This window comes from Mizuhopecten yessoensis, unplaced genomic scaffold (assembly GCF_002113885.1).
Source record: "Mizuhopecten yessoensis strain PY_sf001 unplaced genomic scaffold, ASM211388v2 scaffold1539, whole genome shotgun sequence".
Classification (NCBI taxonomy): Eukaryota; Metazoa; Mollusca; class Bivalvia; order Pectinida; family Pectinidae; genus Mizuhopecten; species Mizuhopecten yessoensis.
In genome coordinates, this window is record NW_018404097.1 from 955,828 (window position 1) to 982,815 (window position 26,988).

Sequence of the window (26,988 nt, forward strand, 5' to 3'; positions counted from 1 at the left end):
TTATATTCAAGGTCACAGGGGTCAAATTTGTTTAAAATCTTTAAACAACCTCTTATGAATAACCATGGGTCCCAGGATGTTTATACTTTGCAAGTTGCATCCTGAGATGAAAGCCTATACAATGTGTTCAACATAATGACTTTGTTCGACTTTCAATCACAGGGGTGAAATGTTTAAAAAAAAAATAACAGGGTCTTTTGAACGAATTTTAATCATAAATACTGATATTTTGCCTGTAGCTTTATTTTAGATCACTTTTAAGGTTACAAGTGTGAGTTTTATACCAGGTGAGCGATGCAGGCCCATTGGGCCTCTTGTTATGTTTATTTTTCAATAAGGCAATTATATTTTATTCATTATATGTTTCCATGTTATTCAGTGAAAATACCCCCTTGTTCATGTAAATGTCAAATCATATGTACACATTGTGATGTCATAAAACGTTATGAAAATATTTTGATGTCACAGACTTTCACATTACATTATATATATGATGTCACAATTCAATGGAGAAATTAGATACAGTGCCAATTAACATACGTGTATACATGTAGGCAGGCTTTTTACACTTCAAGAACACTATATGACATACAATGTACATGGTAATGTATGCATGCAGGCTAGGATAAGTAGGTTACTTTATAGTTGTTGACAAAGATCTTGATTATGTGATTAAAAAGGATCTTAAATTAATTTCCATTTAATAGTCAGAGGAATCGGAATAGGAATATTTTAATTGAACCCAGACTACCAGTGTGGAGGGTCATTACTCAAGTACTGGGTACATGCATATACTTATTGTTTGTTATGACCTCATGAATGTTGAAATATATATATATATATCATAATTGCCACATAACTACAATATGCAGTGTGTATATATACAAGTCATTAATACAAATCCTATTTTAGGGGAATATCAGAAAAAAATCACAAATATTTTTGTATATATATGGATTATCATTTTGGATCCCTATATGTATCTGCTGTATGTGTATACAGTATGTATATGGATTATCATTTTGGATCCCTACATGTATCTACTGTATGTGTATATAGTATGTATATGGATTATCATTTTGGATCCCTACATGTATCTGCTGTATGTGTATACAGTATATGCAGCTTAACTTTTGTATTTCAGTGTTTTTTGAAAATATTAAAGGTGAAAGATTTTGCATTGACTTGTTGTAAGTTTAAACCGAATTAGCATTTCAAAAACTGGGCCCAGTTCAAGATTTTACATGTACAGTAGATGAAAATTTGAAAAACATGGAAAACTCGTGAATTGGTTGTGATAGTTTATGGAAACTACCTCACATTGTGTTTTATAGATGGAAGAGCCATGCAGAGGATTGTGAGGACCAGATGGGCACAGCTATAAGAGAGAGAGACTCCTACCTCCGTGAACTCAAAACTGCTAAAGAGCACAATGCTGATGACCTCTATATCCCTCAGATTAAGGAGGTAAGAAAGTCACGTTAGGTCCAAGGCCAATGTTCATAGAGAGGTGAGAATGTCATGTTAGGTCAAAGTCCAATGTTCATAGAGAGGTGAGAATGTCATGTTAGGTCAAAGGCCAATGTTCATAGAGAGATGAGAATGTCATGTTAGGTCAAAGGCCAATGTTCAAAAAGAGGTGAGAATGTCATGTTAGGTCAAAGTCCAATTTTCACTGAGAGGTGAGAATGTCATGTTAGGTCAAAGTCCAATGTTCATAGAGAGGTGAGAATGTCATGTTAGGTCAAAGGCCAATGTTCATAGAGAGGTAAGAAGTCATGTTAGGTCAAAGGCCAATGTTCACAGAGAGGTGAGAATGTCATGTTAGGTCAAAGGCCAATGTTCACAGAGAGGTGAGAAGTCATGTTAGGTCAATGGTCGAGTGTTTCAAGGATATGAGAAAGTTATGTTAGGTCATATGCAAAATGACACGAAGAACAAACTAGCATGGTAAATGCTGATTTATAATTAGTACATGTATACTACAGGCAGTATATGTATGATTAGCCTAGGGGTATATGTATGATTAGCCTAGGGGTATATGAATGATTAGCCTAGGGCAGTAGGGGTACATTTTATATGCATTATTAGCCTAGGGATAGCTTGTTGAAGGCTAGCTAGCGATAAATTAGGTCAATGGAGTTTGGTTAATGAAATGAGTCAGGTACATGTATGCATCCCTGTGTGTATGACTTAATAATGAATATGAGCATGTCGCTATTAGAATTAAGAAATATGAGTATCACAAAGATTGATCAGATAGATGTCATTGGCATTATGGTGTAATTACATGTGTTACACTACCAAGATGTCAATACACGTGGTGAGACTTGTCTACAGTTCAATTCTAGTCTACTAGGGAAATTTTCTAATGATCTGGACAAGACTGCATCATTATTGTGGCAATTCCATTTACATATATAGGTTAGTCATCTCTATCATAACAATGAAATTCCATAAAAAGTAATATTTAATGACTTTGTTTAACATGTTTCTCAGGATATCTGTGTCGTAATTACTCAGTGTCTGTTGTATTTCTGTAGAACAAACTCACCATGTCTTGTCTTTTGTTAGTTGGAGTTTACGATAGCACAGCAGCAGAATGAAATACGTAGTATGAGAGACAAGCTGGCTAGCCATGATGCAGCAGCCAAGAAATGTATCACCGGTCTTCAGACGGAGATGAAGCACCGAGTAAACCAGGTAATACCACCTTAACACTGAACCAGTCCACTGATATACATAATATACCAAGTAAACCCGGTAATACCACCTTAACACTGAACCAGTCCACTGATATACATAATATACCGGGTAGACCAGGTAATTACACCTTAACACTGAACCAGTCCACTGATATACATAACATGCCGAGTAGACCAGGTATGTTATGTATATAAGTGGACTGGTTCAGTCTTAAGGTGGTATTAACTGGTCTACTCGGTATATTATGTATCTCAGTGGACTGGTTCCGTGTCAAGGTGGTATTACCTGGTATACTTTGTATATCATGCATATTAGTGGACTGGTTCAGTTTTAATGTGGTATTACCGGGTTTACTTGGGATATACATAATATACAAAGTAGACCAGGTAATCCCACCTAAACACTGAACAAGTCCACTGATATACATAATATACCGAGTAGACCAGGTAATACCACCTAAACACTGAACCAGTCCACTGATATACATAATATACCAAGTAGACCAGGTAATACCACCTTAACACTGAACCAGTCCACTGATATACATAACATACCGAGTAGACCAGGTAATACCACCTTAACACTGAACCAGTCCACTGATATACATAATATTCAGAGTAGACCAGGTAATACCACCTTAACACTGAACCAGTCCACTGATATACATAATATACCGAGTAGACCAGGCAATTACACCTTAACACTGAACCAGTCCGCTAATATACATAACATACCGAGCAGACCAGGTAATTCCACCTTAACACTGAACCAGTCCACTAATGTACATGATATACAAAGTAGACCAGGTAATACCACCTTGACACTGAACCAGTCCACTAATATACATGATATACCAAGTAGACCAGGTAATACCCCCTTAACACTGAACCAGTCCACTGATATACATACTATCCCGAGTAGACCAGGTAATTACACCTTACCACTGAACCAGTCCACTAATATACATAATATACCAAGTAGACCAGGTAATAACACCTTAACACTGAACCAGTCTGCTGATATATGTACAAAACATTCAGATATCATTGTTATAACCGTTTTGTTTTATGATAAAAGCAATCTTAATGTCATGGTATGCAAATATCTGACATTATTTTATATGTAATTAACTGTATATATAGTTGACAACGGAAGTTACTATGTTCTGTAAAGATAAGATTGAAAATTCACGAGCACTTATTGAGTGATATGTTTTTAAAGGTTGACAATCTGAACATGAGTATTAGATAAAATAAATTTGCTGTTGCATGTTATTATATTGCTATTAAACTTGACCTTTCACCTTTCACCCTTGTGACCTCAGGTGACCAAGATGTATGAGGAGGCAAACAAAGACAAGGCAGACATGGTAGTCAAGTACGCACAGGCGGAGAAAAACTTCATGGGGGCGCACAAGGCCGTGGAGAGACTGGAGGTCAAGGTCAGGGAACTGACGCGGGAGAGGGAGAGTCTCAACAACAAGGTCAAGGATGCCAAGGTGGAGAGGAAACGTCTACAGACAGAGCTTGATGCCAAAGTATGACTGGTTCATCCAAATTAATGCTACCAATTAAATCAGTGATTTTGTGAGCTTTGTACAGGTCATTTGTTTAAATGTAAATTTCAATTAGCCATCACTAAGTCAGATATGTGATAGGTTTCTACCTCGGCATTATTTCTTAGCTCTCCTGACTTCGATATACTCCTGGCTAATCACCACTACTCTCTACCATTTTCTGTAAACAATACTCAAACTCTTAGTTTCTTTAAATCAAAATTGCATACTTTTGGGGTTTCTTGCACATCACAAGCATGTCATATAGTTTATGATGAATCATGACCTGGACTCAATGAGTTGGTTAGTAAATGTACTACTTTCAGATCTGAACCATTTATCAAACCTTCAGAATTTTGTTTGAGTTATAATGTGAGAAATTTACATCTGAAATGTAGTCCTACTTTGCTTGTTTATTGTTATCATTACAACAGCTATTACAATAATACCTCTATACTTAATAATTTCTCCCTTGTCATTTTTGATGCCAGAGACAGTAATAAGTACCTTTGGGATACCAAAAATGGAAAGTTAACATCTGGCATAACTAAAATAAGAGGAAATGTTACTTATGGAACTCATATGAAAGGCAGCTATTATATGAACATTTTATTAAGGATGATTATAATCTTCTTTCATTCTTAGATTATTTTTTTTGTGTGACGCTGGTTTGAACTGTTTTGTTATTTATGAAAAAAAATAAAAATTATATATTGCAAGACTGCTTGTAAATCATAAAACACTTAATTAGAGACAGAATTTTAAAAAAAAAAGGAAAAAAGAAAAAAAAAATATCCAAAAATTTCAGCTTGTTTTTTTATTTGGAAAAAATAATACAAAACATGCCTAAAGTTGATGGTTTTGTTCACTGTTTTAGACATCGGAAACACAGAGTTTGGCCAAAGAGCTGGAGAAAGAGAAGGAACTGTTGGTGTCTCTTGATGTTCGGATCAAGTGGTCTCAGAATAAACTCAAAACGGAACTAGAAAGCCATAAGGTACCATCACACACAGCACTATGTGTGCCGCAGACATTGGTAGTTGGAAATGGGTTCCTACTTATTTGCTGAAGTTTAAGTATTATTTTTATTCTAACGTAAATATAATTTTGATACTCTTCAATATCCATTGAATCTCATAAGGGTTAAGCTTCACGAGGGACATCAGATTTCTATGCATGGATACAGAATAAGATCTACCTAATATTCTATGGCCCTTTCTACGAGGGGAAGGGTCATAATAGATTTAGTACATCATGTGACTGTCATTTGACAATAAAAAGATAAACATGAGGAAGTTCATTGATAACATATATTTAATAATTAACAACAGCTGGAAATTTGAGCATAACAGTTGAAGTTTTGATTCATGAGTTGTTGTTAAATGTAACAGTACAATTACTAAAATTGAAAGAATGTGCACAAACAATGGAATGTCGAAATGTCTGCCACATGATGGTTCTTGTAAATGCCGCCGCAAACCTTGCCTGATGGCAATGAGAGAACTTTTTGAGTAGATCTCTCCTTTTTTGTTGCGTATATTGGCATAGAAATCCGCCAAAACACCGTTCAATTCACTGGATTGAATCACTGCTAGGTCACATACGGTTCCCCTTTCTAGTAGGAAGTTTTTAAGGAATGCAATGGCAAATTGTGTCACCGGCTTCGTCTTTATGTATTGCTGAGTCTCTGTGAAGCAATCGGCATTCCCGGTTGGAATCTCGAAGCCATTTTGGCAGACGACAACAATGAAGTGAAAGTAGAATATGTACAGCGCTCCCTAGGAGAAGGGGCTAAACTCTTAGCTACTTTTCCCGCTGTCACAGCAGTCCAAAAAAAAGGTATAGTGCCCGTCTCCAGGTATAGTTACCGTCGTCAAGGGCAGATGCTAATTATACCAAATAGAACAAGGGTAGTACTACTATCCAATAGCTATCCAAGAAATTATCATGTGATGTACTTAAAGTATATAGTGTAGGACATACCTTCATCTTCGTTTGTACAATATGTATGAAATAGAAAATTAATTAGATTTTGTGACCTTTTCAGGAAACAAAGGTTGTGCTTGACAAAACTAATCAGAAACTTAAGGAAGCTAAAGAAGAAACTGAACAGATTAGACGTAACTGCCAGGAAATTGTCAAAACATATCAGGTAAGTGTCTTAGTACATCATTCATCAGGTATGTGTCTTGGTATGTCATTCATCAGGTAAGTAAGTAAGTTTCTTAGTTAGTCATTTATCAGGTATGTGTCTTAGTACGTCATTCATCAGGTATGTGTCTTAGTACGTCATTCATCAGGTATGTGTCTTAGTATGTCATTCATCAGGTATGTGTCTTAGTACATCACTCATCAGGTATGTGTCTTAGTACGTCATTCATCAGGTATGTGTCTTAGTTATTCATTCATCAGGTAAGTGTCTTAGTTATTCATTCATCAGGTAAGTGTCTTAGTACGTCATTCATCAGATATGAATCATATACTTGATATGAGTCATTTTGCATGTGCGATACAGTTAGCTGTTACACATGTCCTATCTCTGCTTGGCCCTTACCACAACTGTTTTATTTATTTTAACAATCTAAAAACAAAATAACACTTCAGTTTCACTTACCTTGTCTTATTACTGATAGTTTTGATACTAAAATGTAGAATATTATACAAAGATTATAAAATAACCATTTCCATACCCTACCTAATATCAACCCAAGACATACTTACCAGCACGAGGGGTTATTGAGGTTTCGGATTGATACTTAGGTTTAAAGTTGATGTGGAGTAGAATATAGAAATGGTTATATGATAAACTGTATCATAGTGCCTCAAAACATATCAGGTAAATATCTTACAGGTATATAAGTCAAAACCTATCCTGTAGGTAAATGTTAACACATATTTCCTGGTATACTTAACTATATGACAATCTATATTGCAGGAATCGGAGGAGATTAAATCCAACAATTTAGACAACAAACTGAAAATAAAAGAGAGTGAGCTGTTACATCAACAGCAGCAGAAAACAAGTCAGGAGGAGGTAACTCTAAAACACATAAAAATAAAATTCTGGTTATGTGGGGTTATGTAATTGTGATTGAATCTGGTTTTTCTGAAGACATAGAATTGGAAAAAAAGTGGGACAATTCCATGTAACAAACAGCATATGAATGAAATAATTAAGACATCTAAATTGGCTAACCTAATGGCCCTGCTCAATTTGCCTGTCTACAGGTCAAGCAGGCCCTGTGTATCATATCTACCAACTTATCTAAGTATGATACAAATGGCCTGCCTTGTAGTTAAAAAGGAATATAAAGCACCTACATCATGTGTGTAAAAAAAAGAACCTGTCTTGTAAAAAATTACATATTAAGGCATACCACGCAGCCTGCAAGGAGATTGAGCAGCTGAAGGGCAAGCAGACAGAGCTTGCAGCTGACCTTGGAACATTCCGTGACAAGTGCGCCCAGATGAAAGCTGACCTCCATCAGAATGAGGATACCATGAACAAATACACAGCCATGTTACAGAGACAGAAGAAGGAAAACAAAGATCTGCAGACACGGATAGAGCAGCTGGTACCACTGCAGAGCGACCTAAAAAGGTATTACCGCTTTGTGCGACTGGGGCATGTCGAGGACTTTAACAAAACCATAGTTCAGTTTTTGCTAAATTTTGGGACTTCCTACCGATGGTGGCTTTGAAGTTATGTTCATGTGAAGTAACCATTTCAATAGCCTCATTGATAGTTTTTCGATTCTTGTTCGATCTGAATTTGATTGGAACATGTTAAGTTTATTACGCTTCCACTGTCACAAAAGATCAGGTAATGGAGAATTATTCTTCTTGATATCAAAGTTTTACTTGCTACACAAACAATATACGTATTAAACGTGACGCAACGTTTCAAGACCGACTGGTCCCTTTGTCAAGCTGGGACTCAGATTTGTTTAATGCGTACATTGTTTGGGTAGAAATTAAAAATTTGATATCACATATTTCCAAACTGATGAATCTTCTTAAAGTTATTCTTCTTCTTGAACTATGTGTCTTTTTATATTCCAAGCAAGAAATATAAGACAGTGACAATTTGATGAGAAAATCAGATCAACTGACCAATAAGGGTTGTCAAGGAGTAACCGGTTACTCGTTCGGAAGACCATGAAAATACCAAAATCAATAATCGATACATATTTATCATTACTAAGCCTTATGATGTGTGTCTTGTCTTTGTTGTGAGTTCTGAAATTATTGCATACTGAATTCTACATTTTGTAGAATATTATGTTACATTTGCCAACTAGGACTAATAACCTACTGTAAAACGACAGCATACTAGTCTCATAAAACAGGTTAAATGAATAAAAAATAGATTGATCATAATACATATTTTTATTTAATTAAATAATATTTGAATTTGGTTATCTACTCCAGAGCCCAGACCACTATAAAGTCCTTAGATGCTGAGATTGCAGAACTAAAGATCAGTAGCAAAGATTTGAGGATTGAAAGTGAGGCATGCTACAAACGGGAAACTGAGAAACTAGAACTCACGGAGAAACTCAGTGCCAAAAATGCTGAATTACAATCCGAAAATACTCTACTTCAGAATAAGGTATTATTCAGGTAGAAACTGCCTATAGTATATAGTACTAAAACTGTTATGTATAGTCTTAGTGTAATAATTCACTGTAAGTTTATGTTTACCTGTAGGATATCTGCATTCCATTTAACAATTTTTCAGAAAATTAATGTTAAGTCATTTACCAACCAATTGTTTTTTCCTATTTAGGATTTGTTTCTTTTTTTGTCAGTCTGATTAAAATTATATGTAACATGGCTTTGTTAACTTCATACTACGCCTGAACATCTGAGTGTGCCGCGGTCAGAGTTACGTTCAGGTGACCTTTATATTTATAAATACTCATTAAATTTTGACCAATCAGAGACCCTCTTTCAAAAGGGCGCTCGGAGTTGTAACAGATATGGCGGACATTGATTAGAATGATGCGAAAGTTATTTGAGATTGATCGTCTGAAACCCAAACAGAAAAAGATATTCAAAGCTTTATTAAAGAAGAAAGACTGTATGGCGGTGTTGCCTACGCAATTATTACCGAATGGGTACGTTTTCCTTGTCTTAAAAATGTCAGTTCCCGACGCCATATTTGTTTTGGAAAACTAAACTGTTAAATAACCCTCGCTATTTATATATCAACCATGATATTCCGATTTGCTGGTAAACTTTTGCCAGCGCGCCTCTGATTGGGTCATCTAAAGGTCACTTAAACGTGACCCTGACCACGGCACATTCAGATGTTCAGGCGGAGCCATGTAACAGATGATTTTAATCAGATTGTATTTTTGTTTGTTTCCATTTTGTTGTTGCATAACTTTGTATGATATCATCTTCTAGGCCTTGGTAGGATTTTATTTGCTCACAAACATCTAATCCAAAAATAGAGGAAATAATAGATTTTTATGATCTCATTCTCTGTCTAAGTATGTTGTATGTCTTGATGGCCTGATGTATGGGAAGAATGTCTGACAAGTGATGTATCTGACTTTTGTTACACAGAACCTGAATCTGTCCAGTGAAGTACAGAGTCTGAGGGTGGAGGTCCAGTCTCTGGATTCCAGGGTCAAGGATCTGGTAGGTTTTTTGGTGACAGTGAGGCTATAGACAGATTTTAAATCTGTTACTTTCAATTAGGGTAATTCAAGTATAAATAATTAAAGGAAGAGTAGGGTATAAAGTAAGGAGGCACTATTATAGTGGCCAAACTAAAAAAAAAATTGCCCTTTTCCGTCTTTTCGTATTGCAGAGTTATCTGCTCTTGTGAGCAGGTATTGATTGTTAGGTCACTAGTTTGTGTGAGAAAATTATGTCGTTTTCTCAAAAAATGATGACGTTACTCTTAGAAACAAATGACGTAACAGTCAATACCTGCTATCAAGAGCAGATAACTCTGCAATACGAAAAGACGGAATATACCCAAGCTGCTAAGTAATTATTTTTGATTGCCCACCCCTCCCATATATTATCAATTATATAAAGAGTTATATCCGGAACTCTGATATGGTCCTTTATGTGAAACTTTCAAGTCACACACACTAGTGTTATATCACATTTTTAACGATCTTTGTGAAAGTAAGCGAAAAATACAATAAAACAAAAATTATTCTCTGGACAATTTAAATTGTTAACTCTCAGTCATGTTAATCAGTAACAATTTAAACAGCATATATATGATGAGCACTGAATTACATTACTCAGCCTAAATTGTTCTTTTTATGACAATAGACTCATGATCTAACAGAAGAACAGCGCCTCAGGCAAGGGGAGGTAACTCAACTAACAACACGTCTAGCAGAGAAGACAAAGGCTGGTAAGTTATATACTGGGTATATGCCATTTTTTCTTTGATTTATAATTTATATTTTGAAAAAAGAATAGACAATATGATCATGTTGTTCATTTACTTAGTAGCTCTTGTGGGGCAAATATCAAATAATTAGGGGAATGGTTTCATAATTTTATCAAATACTTAAGGGGCCAAGATTTCATTAATTAAGGAAGATAAAACACTTTGTATATCTAGGGAAGTTTTAAAAATGTAAAGAAATTGGTACTAGGGGCTGATCAGCAATTTACTGAGGGACTTACTGTGTAGATTTTTTTTACAGCTGATGAAATGTCACGCCGGATTGAAGATGAAAAAGACGAAATCAAAACCTTAAAAAGGAAACATACCAATAATGTAAAGGTATGGATTCTAGTATTTTTGATGTGTTGGAAAATTTGTGTCGGACAAGGCAGCGTTTGAAATAAGATTGAACTTTAATCACATATTACACAGTTCAAAGCAAATTTGTAATCATTCCTTTTTCATTGATACATCTACTATAAAAAGTTTGAATGAAGGAAACTTTACAAGTGTAGACTAATTCAACCCTTGGTACAATCAGTTTCCTGGTTTGTTTCTATGCATTAAAATAATCAGTTCTGTTTTAAGATTGATGAAAACATGCTATAAGGTATATGGTTTACAACAGACCAGTTCATTGGCTGCTACTAAGATATGTTGTTACTGTGATGGTGATTGGCTATAGCTTTTGAGGCTACTGTCAGTATGTATGAGATGTAACGTTTTTGTTAAGGACTTGACCCGACAGCTCCAACAAGCGAAGAAGCGTCTGGAGGCTGTAGAGATGAACGGGGAGCGAGATACGACCAGTATGGGGTCCAGAACCAGTTCTAATGGTTCGCTAAACACCATGTCTGACACCCACAACGGGTCATCACTGTCTAACATACAGGGGGTCCCAGCTGTACGACACTACAGCCCTCAGGAACAGGTAAAATACAACACTTACAACAGCCTTCTTATGTACAGGGTGTCCCAGCTGTACGACACTACAGCCCTCAGGAACAGGTAAAGGTAAAATACAGCACCTACAACAGCTCTCTTATATACAGGGTGTCCCAGCTGTACGACACTACAGCCCTCAGGAACAGGTAAAGGTAAAATACAGCACCTACAACAGCTCTCTTATATACAGGGTGTCCCAGCTGTACGACACTACAGCCCTCAGGAACAGGTAAAGGTAAAATACAGCACCTACAACAGCTCTCTTATATACAGGGTGTCCCAGCTGTACGACACTACAGCCCTCAGGAACAGGTAAAGGTAAAATACAGCACCTACAACAGCTCTCTTATATACAGGGTGTCCCAGCTGTACGACACTACAGCCCTCAGGAACAGGTAAAGGTAAAATACAGCACCTACAACAGCTCTCTTATATACAGGGTGTCCCAGCTGTACGACACTACAGCCCTCAGGAACAGGTAAAGGTAAAATACAGCACCTACAACAGCTCTCTTATATACAGGGTGTCCCAGCTGTACGACACTACAGCCCTCAGGAACAGGTAAAGGTAAAATACAGCACCTACAACAGCTCTCTTATATACAGGGTGTCCCAGCTGTACGACACTACAGCCCTCAGGAACAGGTAAAGGTAAAATACAGCACCTACAACAGCTCTCTTATATACAGGGTGTCCCAGCTGTACGACACTACAGCCCTCAGGAACAGGTAAAGGTAAAATACAGCACCTACAACAGCTCTCTTATATACAGGGTGTCCCAGCTGTACGACACTACAGCCCTCAGGAACAGGTAAAGGTAAAATACAGCACCTACAACAGCTCTCTTATATACAGGGTGTCCCAGCTGTACGACACTACAGCCCTCAGGAACAGGTAAAGGTAAAATACAGCACCTACAACAGCTCTCTTATATACAGGGTGTCCCAGCTGTACGACACTACAGCCCTCAGGAACAGGTAAAGGTAAAATACAGCACCTACAACAGCTCTCTTATATACAGGGTGTCCCAGCTGTACGACACTACAGCCCTCAGGAACAGGTAAAGGTAAAATACAGCACCTACAACAGCTCTCTTATATACAGGGTGTCCCAGCTGTACGACACTACAGCCCTCAGGAACAGGTAAAGGTAAAATACAGCACCTACAACAGCTCTCTTATATACAGGGTGTCCCAGCTGTACGACACTACAGCCCTCAGGAACAGGTAAAGGTAAAATACAGCACCTACAACAGCTCTCTTATATACAGGGTGTCCCAGCTGTACGACACTACAGCCCTCAGGAACAGGTAAAGGTAAAATACAGCACCTACAACAGCTCTCTTATATACAGGGTGTCCCAGCTGTACGACACTACAGCCCTCAGGAACAGGTAAAGGTAAAATACAGCACCTACAACAGCTCTCTTATATACAGGGTGTCCCAGCTGTACGACACTACAGCCCTCAGGAACAGGTAAAGGTAAAATACAGCACCTACAACAGCTCTCTTATATACAGGGTGTCCCAGCTGTACGACACTACAGCCCTCAGGAACAGGTAAAGGTAAAATACAGCACCTACAACAGCTCTCTTATATACAGGGTGTCCCAGCTGTACGACACTACAGCCCTCAGGAACAGGTAAAGGTAAAATACAGCACCTACAACAGCTCTCTTATATACAGGGTGTCCCAGCTGTACGACACTACAGCCCTCAGGAACAGGTAAAGGTAAAATACAGCACCTACAACAGCTCTCTTATATACAGGGTGTCCCAGCTGTACGACACTACAGCCCTCAGGAACAGGTAAAATACAACACTTACAACAGCCTTCTTATGTACAGGGTGTCCCAGCTGTACGACACTACAACCCTCAGGAACAGGTAAAATACAACACTTACAACAGCCTTCTTATGTACAGGGTGTCCCAGCTGTACGACACTACAACCCTCAGCAACAGGTAAAATACAACACTTACAACAGCCCTCTTATATACATTGTGTCATAACTGTATGACACTACAGCCCTCAGGAACAGGTAAAATACAGCACTTACAACAGCCTTCTTTTATATACAACTAAAACATGATAAACAGTTTATCTGTTTATTACACATGTTAGCGAAAAACATGAATAAGATACACTAAGAAGTACATGTATACATTATTAACATTTGGCATATCAGGGGCTACTCACTCTACCTGCTAATTAACATACCCTTAATACAACTTAAACTTAAAATTTAACATCAAGACTTCAAAAAGACCCTAGAGAAGAGGCTTGACTCTGCGGAACTCCAGAGAAGCGACTTGACTCTTAAGTATATTTATGGAGAAGATGAGAAATAGAATACTCTTACCTAGAGAAGAAGTTTGACTCTACTGAACTACAGAGAATCGACTTGACTCTAAGACTTGAAATAGAATAGACCTAGAGAAGAAGCTTGACTCTACTGAACTACAGAGAAGCGACTTGACTCTAAGACTTGAAATAGAATAGACCTAGAGAAGAAGCTTGACTCTACTGAACTACAGAGAAGCGACTTGACTCTAAGGCTTGAAATCGAATAGACCTAGAGAAGAAGCTTGACTCTACTGAGCTGCAGAGAAGCGACTTGACTCTAAGACTTGAAATCGAATAGACCTAGAGAAGAAGCTTGACTCTACTGAGCTGCAGAGAAGCGACTTGACTCTAAGACTTGAAATCGAATAGACCTAGAGAAGAAGCTTGACTCTACTGAGCTGCAGAGAAGCGACTTGACTCTAAGACTTGAAATCGAATAGACCTAGAGAAGAAGCTTGACTCTACTGAGCTGCAGAGAAGCGACTTGACTCTAAGACTTGAAATCGAATAGACCTAGAGAAGAAGCTTGACTCTACTGAGCTGCAGAGAAGCGACTTGACTCTAAGACTTGAAATCGAATAGACCTAGAGAAGAAACTTGACTCTACTGAGCTGCAGAGAAGCGACTTGACTCTAAGTATTCCTGGAGATGATGAAACATTTATAGAAGCTACTGACATAGTAAATGAATAATATTTCAATTAATAAAGTATTGGGGGTAAAATTCCCCTGGAATTAAAAGCCAAAATTGAACGAAATAAGTAATAAAAATGAATATTGATTACTAATGAGTAAGAGCCCCCAATATTATATACAGGATGTCCTAACTGTATGACACTACAGCCCTCGGGAACAGGTAATATACAACACTTACAACAGCCCTCTTATATACAGGATGTCCCAGCTGTACAACACTACAACTCTCTTATATACATGATGTCCCAGCTGTACAACAATACAACTCTCTTATATACATGATGTCCCAGCTGTACAACACTACAGCTCTCCTATATACAGGATGTCCCAGCCGTACAACACTACAACTCTCTTACATACAGGATATCCCAGATGTGCAACACTACAACTCTCCTATATACAGGATGTCCCAGCTGTACAACACTACAACTCTCTTACAACACTTACAATAGATTGTTCAATGTTCACCTTTACATCCATTTGTTAAGTATTATCATCCACACCTACAAATTTTATATGATTTTAGCTGTGTTATTTATGGTAAAATATAAGTTTGGTTTGTTTAAGGTATAACGAAATCTGTTTTAAGAGCATTTTTAATCACCAGTCCTTCAACAATTCTTATCAACACTGAATCTTGAACTAATTGAGTAATTATTTAACTTAATGTAAGTTTCACATCATTGAGATGTTTCCCAATGTTGAAGCTGCTTTCTATAGCAATCTTAATAAAGGGGCCTATTAAATTTTAAATGGGTGACGAAACAATCTGAATATTTAATTTTCTGTCAGTCCTGTATGTGGAGTTTGTTGACTTTTACAGGAATATCCAGTGATCACAGAACAAGTGGAGCCAGACAGACAGCTCCTCATTGAGAGAATAGTCAAGCTTCAGCGATCTCACGCTCGCAAAAACGAAAAAATAGAGTTTATGGATGACCACATCTCGCAGCTTATTGAGGAAATTCATAAAAAGACTAAGTAAGACATGGTCAATTTTTAGCTCACCTTGGTGAGCTTATGCCATACAGCAGTGTCCGTCATCCGTCCGTCAACTTTTCCTTTAAAATGCTGCTTGTCCTGAACAGCCCTGTAGATTTTGACTAAATTTGGTCTGAGGGCAGGGGGTGGGGGCCAAATAGGGAAAATAGAAGTAAACCTTTAAAATCCTTCTTCTACCATAGGGATTAAGGGATTTTATCCCTATTTGGTCTGACCCCCCTTAAGGCAGAGAGGCATGGCCCCGTAAGGGATATAGAGGAATAGCTTTAATATCCTTCTTCCGTTGGGATGAACGTATTTTGACCCAATTTGAACAATAGCATCCTATGGGGAAGGGAAATCAATTTTATATAAATGGTGGATCTGAACCCCCTGGGGGCAGAGGGGTGGGGGCTAATAAGGGATATCGAGGAATAGATTTCAAATCCTTCTTCTTCAGTAGGAAAGACAGGATTTTGTCCATATTTGGTCTGAAGCATCCTTGGGTGAAGGGGACTTACTTTTGAATAAACGGTGGGTCTGACCCCCCTGGGGCCAGGGGGTGGGGCCCAATAGGGGAAATAAAGGTAAAACCTTTAAAATTCTTCTTCTACCATAGGCTATTTCAACTTCAATATTGTTAACATTTCCAGGTGAGCGATACAGGCCCTCTTGACCTCTTGTTCTTGTTCTTTTCATTTCTGTTAACATTAGACACTTCCTAAGGTACAAAATCTCTTGATGATCAACTGCTCTGGTTTTTTTATTCAGAATTACGACCTGCATCAGTATTTTCGCCAGCAATTGTTTCACCAATAATCACAATGAGATGGAAAAAATATTAAAATATTTAGACATACTGTTGAGCTCGTCTGACGAAAGATTCTTTGTTATCAGATGTTGCTGACTGACTAAAGCTGTTTACACACATTGTTATTATGAATAAATATGAGAATATGAAGTGATACATTTAAATGCGAATGATGCATGACGAATACAAATACTCTGTTATAGCTGATTTTTTTACTTAATTAATGTAGATTCTCAGCCATGTGTTATAAAAAATAAATTATTTTGGGAATTGTAGCAGCCAAGATATTCTATACAAGTTAAACCTGATAAAATAAGAGATGTCATATGGTAATAAGACAGCTTTTATTTGACATTGTTAATTAACTACATGCATATTGACAATATTATGAAAAAACTGCCTTATCAATATCATAACAAACTGGGCCAATACGGGATAAACTGGGCCAGTATCGATAACGCGCCAATCGAACGCACGCCACATTATTCAGAACATTTCTAGACTTATCGGCGATGACTACCTTCACAATCAGTAACTCTTCATTGACAACGACAGAAGACAACAAACCATGGAACGAGCGTCCGACACCTCCGCCAAAACTTGGCGAAGACAAATTAGCAGTTTAAAACATGACATTACCAGATACAAAGTGTTAAGCGAGCTAAGCCAAACTTTGCTAAATGATATATTAGTGGTACATACTCAATGGCAAATTCTGAACTACAAGGTTGTCTGCCCTTTTCCCTGTTAAGTGGTGCACATATCTCAGGAGGTATCATGAATATCAATGTGATCCCCAGAAAAAAGCGAAGTATAGTCAGTCCATCTATTTCACAGGAAGAAATCAACTGAACAATATTTTGAAATAATTCAGTTTGTTTTTGTTAATTTAAGATTATTGCAAATAGTATACAAGTAGTTAATTAATAAAAGTGTCATTAATCAGCTAATTACTCATTGGCAAAGTTATTAGACCTTGGTCTGTCACATTAGCCCAAGGCCGCAATATGACAGACCTTGGCCTTATAACTGGGCCAATATAGAATATTATTGTGTCTATAAAATCTTTAAAAATTTACATTCTAAAGAACCAGGAATATCAGATGGATTTCAGACACGGATATATTGGAGTATTAGAAATCCTTTATGAAACCTTTTCTGACTTGTTGCTTGTAGGATAATTCAGAGTTATGCGTTACGAGAGGAATCTGGGACTTTGACGCCAGAAGCCATGGATGTTCACAAGGTAAAAAAAATATAAAGGCTTATGTTACCAGCAACTTTTGTATGGAATATAAATCTGTTTATCAACACGTTATATATCAGATATAGCACTCTCCAAACCCATCTCGAAAGGAATTTATCTTGTTTTTAATGCTGCTGTCTGATTGTGGAGGGTCATATCATTTATTGAATAGAATTATCTCCTTTTAGGATTTCATAGAATAGGGTTTCTTGAATAGGATTATCATTTATTAGGAACTGTGAAAATTGCTGTAGTAGGACTCTTTTACAAGATCATCTCTCTGAAGAACTCTAAAATCTTCTAGGCTACTAGGGAAAGCAAGATTTTTAAAAACATTTAATGATATACTTTTTAATGTGTTTTAGAATCAGAAAGGCTGTGCTTAAGGTCAATATAAGGAAAGGGTAATACATTTTAAGTGTCCTTTTCTCATCGAGTGAACAGTGGAAAAATAGGGGAAAAAATTATGATGAAAATACCAGTAGATTTATTCTTGCTTCAGAGTCCTTATTTACCTTTGTAATTATTTATGTGAGTCTTATTTTTGGAAACAATCATCCAGGGAAATTGAGACAGTGAGGCACATATAACTGATCATATATATGGTTAGGGGGATCTGTTGAGTAGGTCCCAGCGGAATTTATTTATGGTACACTGTAAGTTGGGGTTTTGAAAAAGTGCAGTTTTGCCTCTAACCCAGTTATTTATTTCATGGCTCCATCCATATTTTTTGGAAAAGTCCTAAATTTAACCTGTCGCTTAATAGTGAATTTACTTTGACATTGAAAATCAATTACTTTGCAAAACGAAGGAAAACTTAGATTTTAAATACATGTATTTACGTATCCATTGAATTTGCCATGATTAAGTCATGTATTTAATGCGGAAAAAGCTAAAAGGGGGAGTTCTGTAAAGTTTTACCTGCTTGAAGTGTACATTGTTGGATATTTCGCTTTATGACCTTATAATTATGACATTAGAGATCAATGGTCTAAACTTTAATCAAACTGTTCATTCCATTCAATTTGAATCTCCTTTGTTTTTCCTCGCTGGATTATTGTTTAATAGAAAGGAAAGATTTATCATGTGCTCATACATAAACATGTTATTTGTATATGGTTTCCTTGTTTAAGTCAGTCAATGTAAAGGAGTGAAATGTTTTTGGACAGTCAGTGTTTTAAGGGGGAAAAAACCCAAAGATGGTTCCTGTGATTGCCTGTGAGAGACTATAATGTAGCTACTAGTTTTATACATTATATAGCTATAGTTCTCTACATTTTGTAACTACCGGTTCTCTACATTTTGTGACTACCGGTTCTCTACATTTTGTAACTACCGGTTCTCTACATTTTGTAACTACCGGTTCTCTACATTTTGTAACTACCGGTTCTCTACATTTTGTAACTACCGGTTCTCTACATTTTGTAACTACCGGTTCTCTACATTTTGTAACTACCGGTTCTCTACATTTTGTAACTACCGGTTCTCTACATTTTGTAACTACCGGTTCTCTACATTTTGTAACTACCGGTTCTCTACATTTTGTAACTACCGGTTCTCTACATTTTGTAACTACCGGTTCTCTACATTTTGTAACTACCGGTTCTCTACATTTTGTAACTACCGGTTCTCTACATTTTGTAACTACCGGTTCTCTACATTTTGTGACTACCGGTTCTCTACATTTTTGATGTTGTTGCATTCAAATTTTCTCTGCGACTTGGTGATACCTTGGATGCTTGCAATGATTGTGGCGTTTGTGAATCGTGACATTGCCTTAAAAATAATCTGCTAACTTCTCACATTCTGGCAAAACATTATACAGCTTGATATCACCTTCTAAAAACACCAATTGTCTTAACGTATTCTGTATTTTCAAGAAAATCTCTTTGCAAAGAATGTAGACTTGATTTTAAATTATTGTAAATAAAAAAAAGCATGTGCAGTGCTACATCACTGCTGCTCCCGGCTGATACAGTTTGTTTATAAACATAAACATTCATGTTAAGTGCATACAGTTTGCTAGGCATATATGTCACAATGAGAAATTAAAGTCCTGGGTCATTCCTTAAATAAGATAGTGTAGATTATTTTATATCATAAATTTACAGAAAAGAACCAAAATTCTCTTTAATAATTACCCATATTTCGATGTAAAAGTTATATTTTAATGAATTAAGCATGCAGTCTAACAAATAGTTTTGATTATTGACTGTCTGCATGGCTGTAGCACTTAAACATGTACTGATATCTAATTAGTAATAGAAACAATAAAATGAGAGAAAGATAGCCTTACCTGAAGGACTATACAGGATAGGGTTCAAGGTTAGTGTATGATGACAAGATAGGGTTCAAGGTTAGTGTATGATGACAAGATAGGGTTCAAGGTTAGTGTATGATGACAAGATAGGTTTCAAGGTTAGTGTATGATGACAAGATAGGGTTCAAGGTTAGTGTATGATGACGAGATAGGGTTCAAGGTTAGTCTATGATAACAGGGTATATGTCAAGGTTAGCATATGATAACAGAGTAGGGGTCAGGGATAACTTATGATAACAGGGCAGATGTCAAGGTTAGCTTATGATAACAGGGTATATGTCAAGGTTAGCATATGATAACAGGGCAGATGTCAAGGTTAGTGTATGATAACAGGGTAGATGTCAAGGTTAGCATATGATGACAGAGTAGGGGTCAGGGATAACTTATGATAACGGGGCAGGGGAAATGGTACCTTATGATGACTGGGTATGGGTCAAAGTAAGCTTATGATGGTGGGGAAAGGGTCAAGGTTAGCTTATGATGACAAAGTAGGGATCGAGGGCAGCTTATGATGAAGGGGTAGGGGTCAAAGATAGCTATGATGACAGGGTAGGGGTCAAAGGTAGCTTATGATGACAGAGTAGGGGTCAAGGTTAGATTATGATGACAGAGTAGGGGTCAAGGTTAGCTTATGATGACAAAGTAGGGATCAAGGGCAGCTTATGATAACCGGGTAGTGGTCAAGGGCAGCTTATGATGACCGGGTAGGGGTCAAGGGTAGCTCATGATCACAGGGTCAAGAGTGGCTCGAAACAGGGTAGGGGTCAAGGATAACTTATGTTGCCAGGGTAGGAGGTCAAGAGTAGCATTTAATGCCAGGGGAGGGATGAAGGGTACGTTTGATGACAGGGTACATGTAGGTGTCAAGACAGCATATGATGACAGGGTAAGACAAGACAAGGTTTGGAGAGAGGTGTAGGCTAGCAGTGAACACTACATGTAACACACAGGTATTTGTTCTAACTTATTTTGATGATTTTCAAGAATTTTTATGTAACCTTTTAATAAATCCCTGGTTCCATTATACATGTATTACATTCCCACAAAATGTTGTTCTTTTAGTCCTAGCAAAGAGTTTAACTTTACACGTACCTGTTTTAGTTCCAACCAAATGTTTATGAGCTGATGAATTCCTGCTTTGCTGAAATCACTGTCCGTACATTATTATATACCTCTGTACCTTGTATGCTCACTTGTACTGTGTATTCTATAGATCGACAGCAGGCGCCAGTCAATCCAGGTACAGTAGCTTCCCTTTACCAGAACTCTCTACTCCAGTTCAGTGTTGCAGCATGGATTCTTGTGACCTTGACCTTTGCACATTCATGTCTGCATAGTTCTGTTTATTTTGTATAATATTTATGTAGAGATGCACCTGTTTTCTCCAGACGTTACATTTCTGTACTTTGCAAAATTTTGTTTTAAACAACCTGAAGCTGAACAATTTGATTTAGATTACCCTGAAGCTGAAAAAATCCTGATATTATATTTGAAGTTTTATTCATTTAATTTATTATCGAAATCAACATATCAAACTACTAAATTGCAATATTGAACTCAATAATATATTATTAATAAAGAAAAAATACCCCACTAAATTCAGGTTTCATATTTTTTTTTTCAAGTTTATGCTTTGTGGTAGGAAATCTATAAATATGTATGCATTGTGATTGTTTATGAATTAATTTTTCAATACATTATAAAGACAATATTTGTAACTGCTATCATGTCTGTAGAAAACAGCTCTAAGTAAATATATCAGAGCACCTACATACAGTGTCATTGTTCTTCAGTTTGACAACCTTGAGCTGACCTTGTGATTTGCTGTTGTTATCAGTAGTAGATTTCTGTTTGTATATTTGGTTCCAATAACGTTATCTTGGTTGTTTTCTTCTTCAAGTAAATTACAGACGTCACAATCATCTGAAAGTGACGTACAAGAGGGAGGGACTTATTTGTTTTCTATAACTTTTTCTGTCCCAAAAACCAGATATTGTGTGTATATGTTGTGTGTAGAGAATATCACATCACCACAGTACCGTTATGGTGGTTGGGTTGTCATGGATACGGCTAACAGGTAACCCTGTTTGTAGATCACTACACTATAGGTATAAAAAAATAGTATTGTCAGGTTGTCATGGATACGGCTAACAGGTAACCCTGTTTGTAGATCACTACACTATAGGTATAAAAAAATAGTATTGTCAGGTTGTCATGGATACGGCTAACAGGTAACCCTGTTTGTAGATCACTACATTTCAGATAAAGAAATACATCTGTACTGTAGCTATTATAGGCTAGGATTTTCATGGATACGGCTAACAAGGTACCCTGGTTGTAGATCACTACACTAGATATAAAACTTTTTTACTCTGGAGTTGTCTTGTAATATTAAACCTGTTTGTAGGTAATTTTCTCTGCTGTAACTCTACCGTAACCATGGCAGTCTGATTGGTTAGTAGTTAGGGTGAAGGGAAGTCTGTTACCTGCGAATGTACATGTACTAGATCTCTTCCAGGACCTTTTGTTGAACTTATCAACATCTGAATATATGCTTACAAACAAACAATTGCCTTTGTCTTTCAGATGGAGAAAAGATAACTAGTAACACAGAATATCTAATCTAGAAATAATAGTAATGAATTTTTCTGTATCGTAGATATTCTTTAATTCAGTGTTGATTGTGTCTAATGTTTTGGACCAAGTGCAGCAAGGTATAAATATATAGAATTAGCATCAGATTTCTAATTCATAAAGCAGGTTACTTATATCACTTGTTTCTGAGATCAGTTTAATTTAATTTCATGCAGCCTAGCCTATTATATGTTATAAGTTCTGTTCTCTGCCTTGGTCCCAATTAGCATGTATGTTATGTTACATTCTTTACTGTAGACATATCTCTGTTAATATCCAAGGTCTTTTCATGATCCCAGTACTTTCGGCATTAACATATAGTTACAATAATTACCTTTAGTTAGTATTTATTACATAAGTTAAGTTCAGCTGTAAGTTCAGCTATATCAGCTATTGTACCATATATATTCACACTCTACTGAAAAGAAATGTACACACAGAGGATATTCACAGTACTGGAAAAATATACAGAAGATATTCACATAATGTGGAAGATATTATATTGAGGATTTAAACTATCTATAGATTACTATATATGTTCACACTCTGCTGAGAAAATAAAGTATGGAGAGAGCGATGTTCACAGTACATGTACTGAGAAATATACAGAAGATGTTCCCATGGTTTGGAAGATTTTATATTGAGGATGTAAACTATCTACAGAGAAATACAGATATATGTAGAGGATATGTATGATATACAATCTTAATTGAGAAATATACAATATAAAGAGAATATTTGCTTAGATAAGATGCTTCTGTATAATGGAGGATTTACGATTGGATGGACTTAATACTGAACATGTGCTTGTCACTGGTAAATATTGTCATCCTGTTGATTACAAGACAGTCACTGATAGGCAGTGATAGAAATAAAGATATCCACATATTTTCTTGCTTTGTTATCTGATGTACATTCTGTAGCTGTCATACACTAGCACATCACATGGGTTAAGGGTAACTAGTTTCCCTCGGTCTTTCGTACATGTGATCATTGGTTAAGGGTAACTAGTTTCCCTCGGTCTTTCGTACGTGTGATCAATGGTTAAGGGTAACTAGTTTCCATCGGTCTTTCGTACATGTGATCAATGGTTACGGGTAACTAGTTTCCCTCGGTCTTTCGTACATGGGATCAGTGGTTAAGGGGAACTAGTTTCCTTCAGTCTTTCGTACATGGGATCAATGGTTAAGGGTAACTAGTTTCCATCGGTCTTTCGTACATGTGATCAATGGTTACGGGTAACTAGTTTCCCTCGGTCTTTCGTACGTGTGATCAATGGTTAAGGGTAACTAGTTTCCATCGGTCTTTCGTACATGTGATCAATGGTTAAGGGGAACTAGTTTCCCTCGGTCTTTCGTACACGTGATCAATGGTTAAGGGTAACTAGTTTCCCTCGGTCTTTCGTAAATGTGATCAGTGGTTAAGGGTAACTAGTTTACTTCAGTCTTTCGTACATGTGATCAATGGTTATGGGTAACTAGTTTCCCTCGGTCTTTCGTACACGTGATCAATGGTTAAGGGTAACTAGTTTCCCTTAACCATAGCACATCACATGGGTTAAGGGTAACTAGTTTCCCTCGGTCTTTCGTAAATGTGATCAGTGGTTAAGGGTAACTAGTTTACTTCAGTCTTTCGTACATGTGATCAATGGTTACGGGTAACTAGTTTCCCTCGGTCTTTCGTAAATGTGATCAGTGGTTAAGGGTAACTAGTTTACTTCAGTCTTTCGTACATGTGATCAATGGTTAAGGGTAACTAGTTTCCCTCGGTCTTTCGTACATGTGATCAGTGGTTAAGGGTAACTAGTTTCCTTCAGTCTTTCGTACATGTGATCAATGGTTAAGGGTAACTAGTTTCCCTCGGTCTTTCGTACATGTGATCAATAGTATGCTGTCCTGTATTATTTCTGTGTTGATTATCTTCACCTGTTTCTTGCTGTACTACGTATTAGTGAATGTCATTTGAGCAGAGAGTTTGTTAACACTTTCTTCTCTGATGGAAGTAACAGAATGTTAAGTAACAGAATCTTTCAACAAAACTGGGTATGTGGTATGTTTGGGATGTAGTTATAAAGTTCAGTCCAGAGAAGAGGTGACAGGGAGGCGGTGATATTGGAGATTTCACCCTGTCATGTCAAGCGTTACTAGATTAATGACATATTAAGTAACATTTTAAAGTGCTATTAAAGTATTAAAGATGAAAACAAAGGAGAATTACCAAAATTATTCTTATATCTGCAGACTCTTTCTCATTCCAATAAACTAATTTGAAATATAGACTTCATTATACAATATGTCATTTAACCATTGAAGCTTAACAGACAAAGTGTAAACCATGATTATCCTACGGAAATAACAGCTACTGGGATTCCAGAAGGATGTGGCATTGTAACAAGCTTACAGCTATCAGCTGGAGCACAACTTAAGGGTTAGATTTCACTTCAATGGTGTAACCCTGTAGTACCTTAGCACATTGACGGGCCTTTCAAATTTGACAGCGAATATATTGCCTTACAGTATTTTAACATGTACGTAAACACTTTCTCTATTGGCAGGCAAAGATATCAAAGAAACACAGCATTATGGGGTCTCTGTACAGCTCCCACCAAAATGATGGCACCATGACTCTAGACCTCTCACTGGAGATCAACAAAAAACTGCAGGCCGTTCTGGAGGATACTTTACTGAAGAACATCACTCTAAAGGTAAAACCTCTTCCTTGATAGAAAACCTGTGAATTTTGGTGTGGTGTGTGTTTTAGACAGAGGTGTCTGGATACATCTAACCTTTCCTGATCAGTCTACCCCTTTCGAACAGTTAATCTTTGAGAAAAATTTTTGAACTTATGAATTTGTTGTCTTAAAGTGCATGTTGATGTTACAGGAAAGTCTTGACACACTGGGTGAAGAAATTTCCAGACTCTCCCAGGAAAACAGACAGTTGCAGCTCTCAACGCAGACAACACAGACAAGGAAGAAACCAGCCCGGTGACAGACCTACAGACAGAGTTGGTGTGAATCATTATAAATTGACCTTTGGAACAAGTTGAAGGGGTCAAGGTCACTTTTGTATGTACTTGACTGACACAAGCCTTCTGCACTGTATATGCAGTTTGTTCTATACACGTACAGAATGGGTTCGCCTATCTTCATATGTCATTGGCTGTTGTGTGGATGAAAATCACGAACAGAAAACTGATTTTAGTGTTTCACTACTTTGTACTAGACTTTGTGATGGGTCTGATCCGTATCCTCTGCCGACATGTGTGGTAGGTCATCTAACGGATATCAGATGGTAAAAGGGTATGATGACCTGTATGGAACTGATCACAAGTCAGCACTGGCCAGTGTTGGTCAAGAAAATAACACCCAGTTATGCTGGTCAGCGTGAGTAACATGCTGGTCAGTATTAGACAGGATAAACATGTCAGAGAGAAGAATAATTGACATACAAATATGCATGTCTGGGATGTGTTAAAACTGTGAAGGATTGTTGACATCAACAGTGTCTTTTTCGAGAGAAAAAACCATAAAATGTATTTAATGTGTCATTTTTGACATATTCAACGGTTGATGGTCAATATAAATATTCATTATTTCAAGACGGTCAGTACAAATTTTGTGATTGTGAGTCACAGCTTTTGTGAAAATGTCAAGTATTTGTAAGTCAATGTAATACTTCCATGCTGGATGTTCTACGTTATCAGGGTAGGGCAATCAACACGGCATACAAGTCTAGTTATAAATCAGCATTCAGTATTGGATACCAGAGTTATAGGGTAATATTTTGTTTGTTCAACCTTCAGGTACTTTATACACTTAAGTATACTTTAATTTAAGTAGAAGTAGAATTCAGTGGTACGTGTAGTGCTATATGTGCTTTAACAAAGTTGTGTTCATACAGAGTTGAGTTTATCACTATGGGCCTCTGTAATGTTCTGAAGACTGGTTTCTATGGAGACTGTTACTGTAAGAGGCCACTGTAATGGTCTGAAGACAGTTTATCACTATAGGCCTCAGTATTGGTCTGAAGACTGGTTTCTATGGAGACTGTTACTATAAGAGGCCACTGTAATGGTCTGAAGACTGGTTTCTATGGAGACTTATACTGTAGTAGGCCACTGTAATGGTCTGAAGACTGGTTTCTATGGAGACTGTTACTATAAGAGGCCACTGTAATGGTATGAAGATAGTTTATCACTATAGGCCTCTGTACTGGTCTGAAGACTGGTTTCTATGGAGACTGTTACTGTAAGAGGCCACTTTAATGGTCTGAAGACTGGTGTAGTAGGGACATTGACGTGGAGTACTCCTGAAGGTATGAAATACTG

At 37.0% G+C, this 26,988-nt stretch overlaps 1 protein-coding gene across 2 annotated transcripts in view; it reads left to right on the forward strand.

The window, feature by feature from the left end:
• Nucleotides 1-26,020, forward strand: part of LOC110464693 (coiled-coil domain-containing protein 186-like) — a 36,816-nt gene extending 10,796 nt beyond the window's left edge. Inside the window, exons 3-19 of one of the 2 annotated variants that reach the window (XM_021520045.1) lie at nucleotides 1,335-1,467; nucleotides 2,575-2,703; nucleotides 4,031-4,243; nucleotides 5,139-5,258; nucleotides 6,309-6,413; nucleotides 7,197-7,295; nucleotides 7,633-7,862; nucleotides 8,693-8,873; nucleotides 9,836-9,910; nucleotides 10,562-10,646; nucleotides 10,945-11,024; nucleotides 11,419-11,616; nucleotides 15,491-15,648; nucleotides 17,636-17,705; nucleotides 21,239-21,265; nucleotides 25,214-25,363; nucleotides 25,542-26,020. In XM_021520045.1, the coding sequence (XP_021375720.1) occupies nucleotides 1,335-1,467; nucleotides 2,575-2,703; nucleotides 4,031-4,243; nucleotides 5,139-5,258; nucleotides 6,309-6,413; nucleotides 7,197-7,295; nucleotides 7,633-7,862; nucleotides 8,693-8,873; nucleotides 9,836-9,910; nucleotides 10,562-10,646; nucleotides 10,945-11,024; nucleotides 11,419-11,616; nucleotides 15,491-15,648; nucleotides 17,636-17,705; nucleotides 21,239-21,265; nucleotides 25,214-25,363; nucleotides 25,542-25,649 (2,161 nt within the window). In that variant the 3' untranslated portion in view covers nucleotides 25,650-26,020. The remainder of the gene's footprint in view (nucleotides 1-1,334; nucleotides 1,468-2,574; nucleotides 2,704-4,030; nucleotides 4,244-5,138; nucleotides 5,259-6,308; nucleotides 6,414-7,196; nucleotides 7,296-7,632; nucleotides 7,863-8,692; nucleotides 8,874-9,835; nucleotides 9,911-10,561; nucleotides 10,647-10,944; nucleotides 11,025-11,418; nucleotides 11,617-15,490; nucleotides 15,649-17,635; nucleotides 17,706-21,238; nucleotides 21,266-25,213; nucleotides 25,364-25,541) is intronic. The other variant, XM_021520052.1, reaches the window with a different exon arrangement.
• The last annotated feature ends 968 nt before the right edge of the window (nucleotides 26,021-26,988 follow it).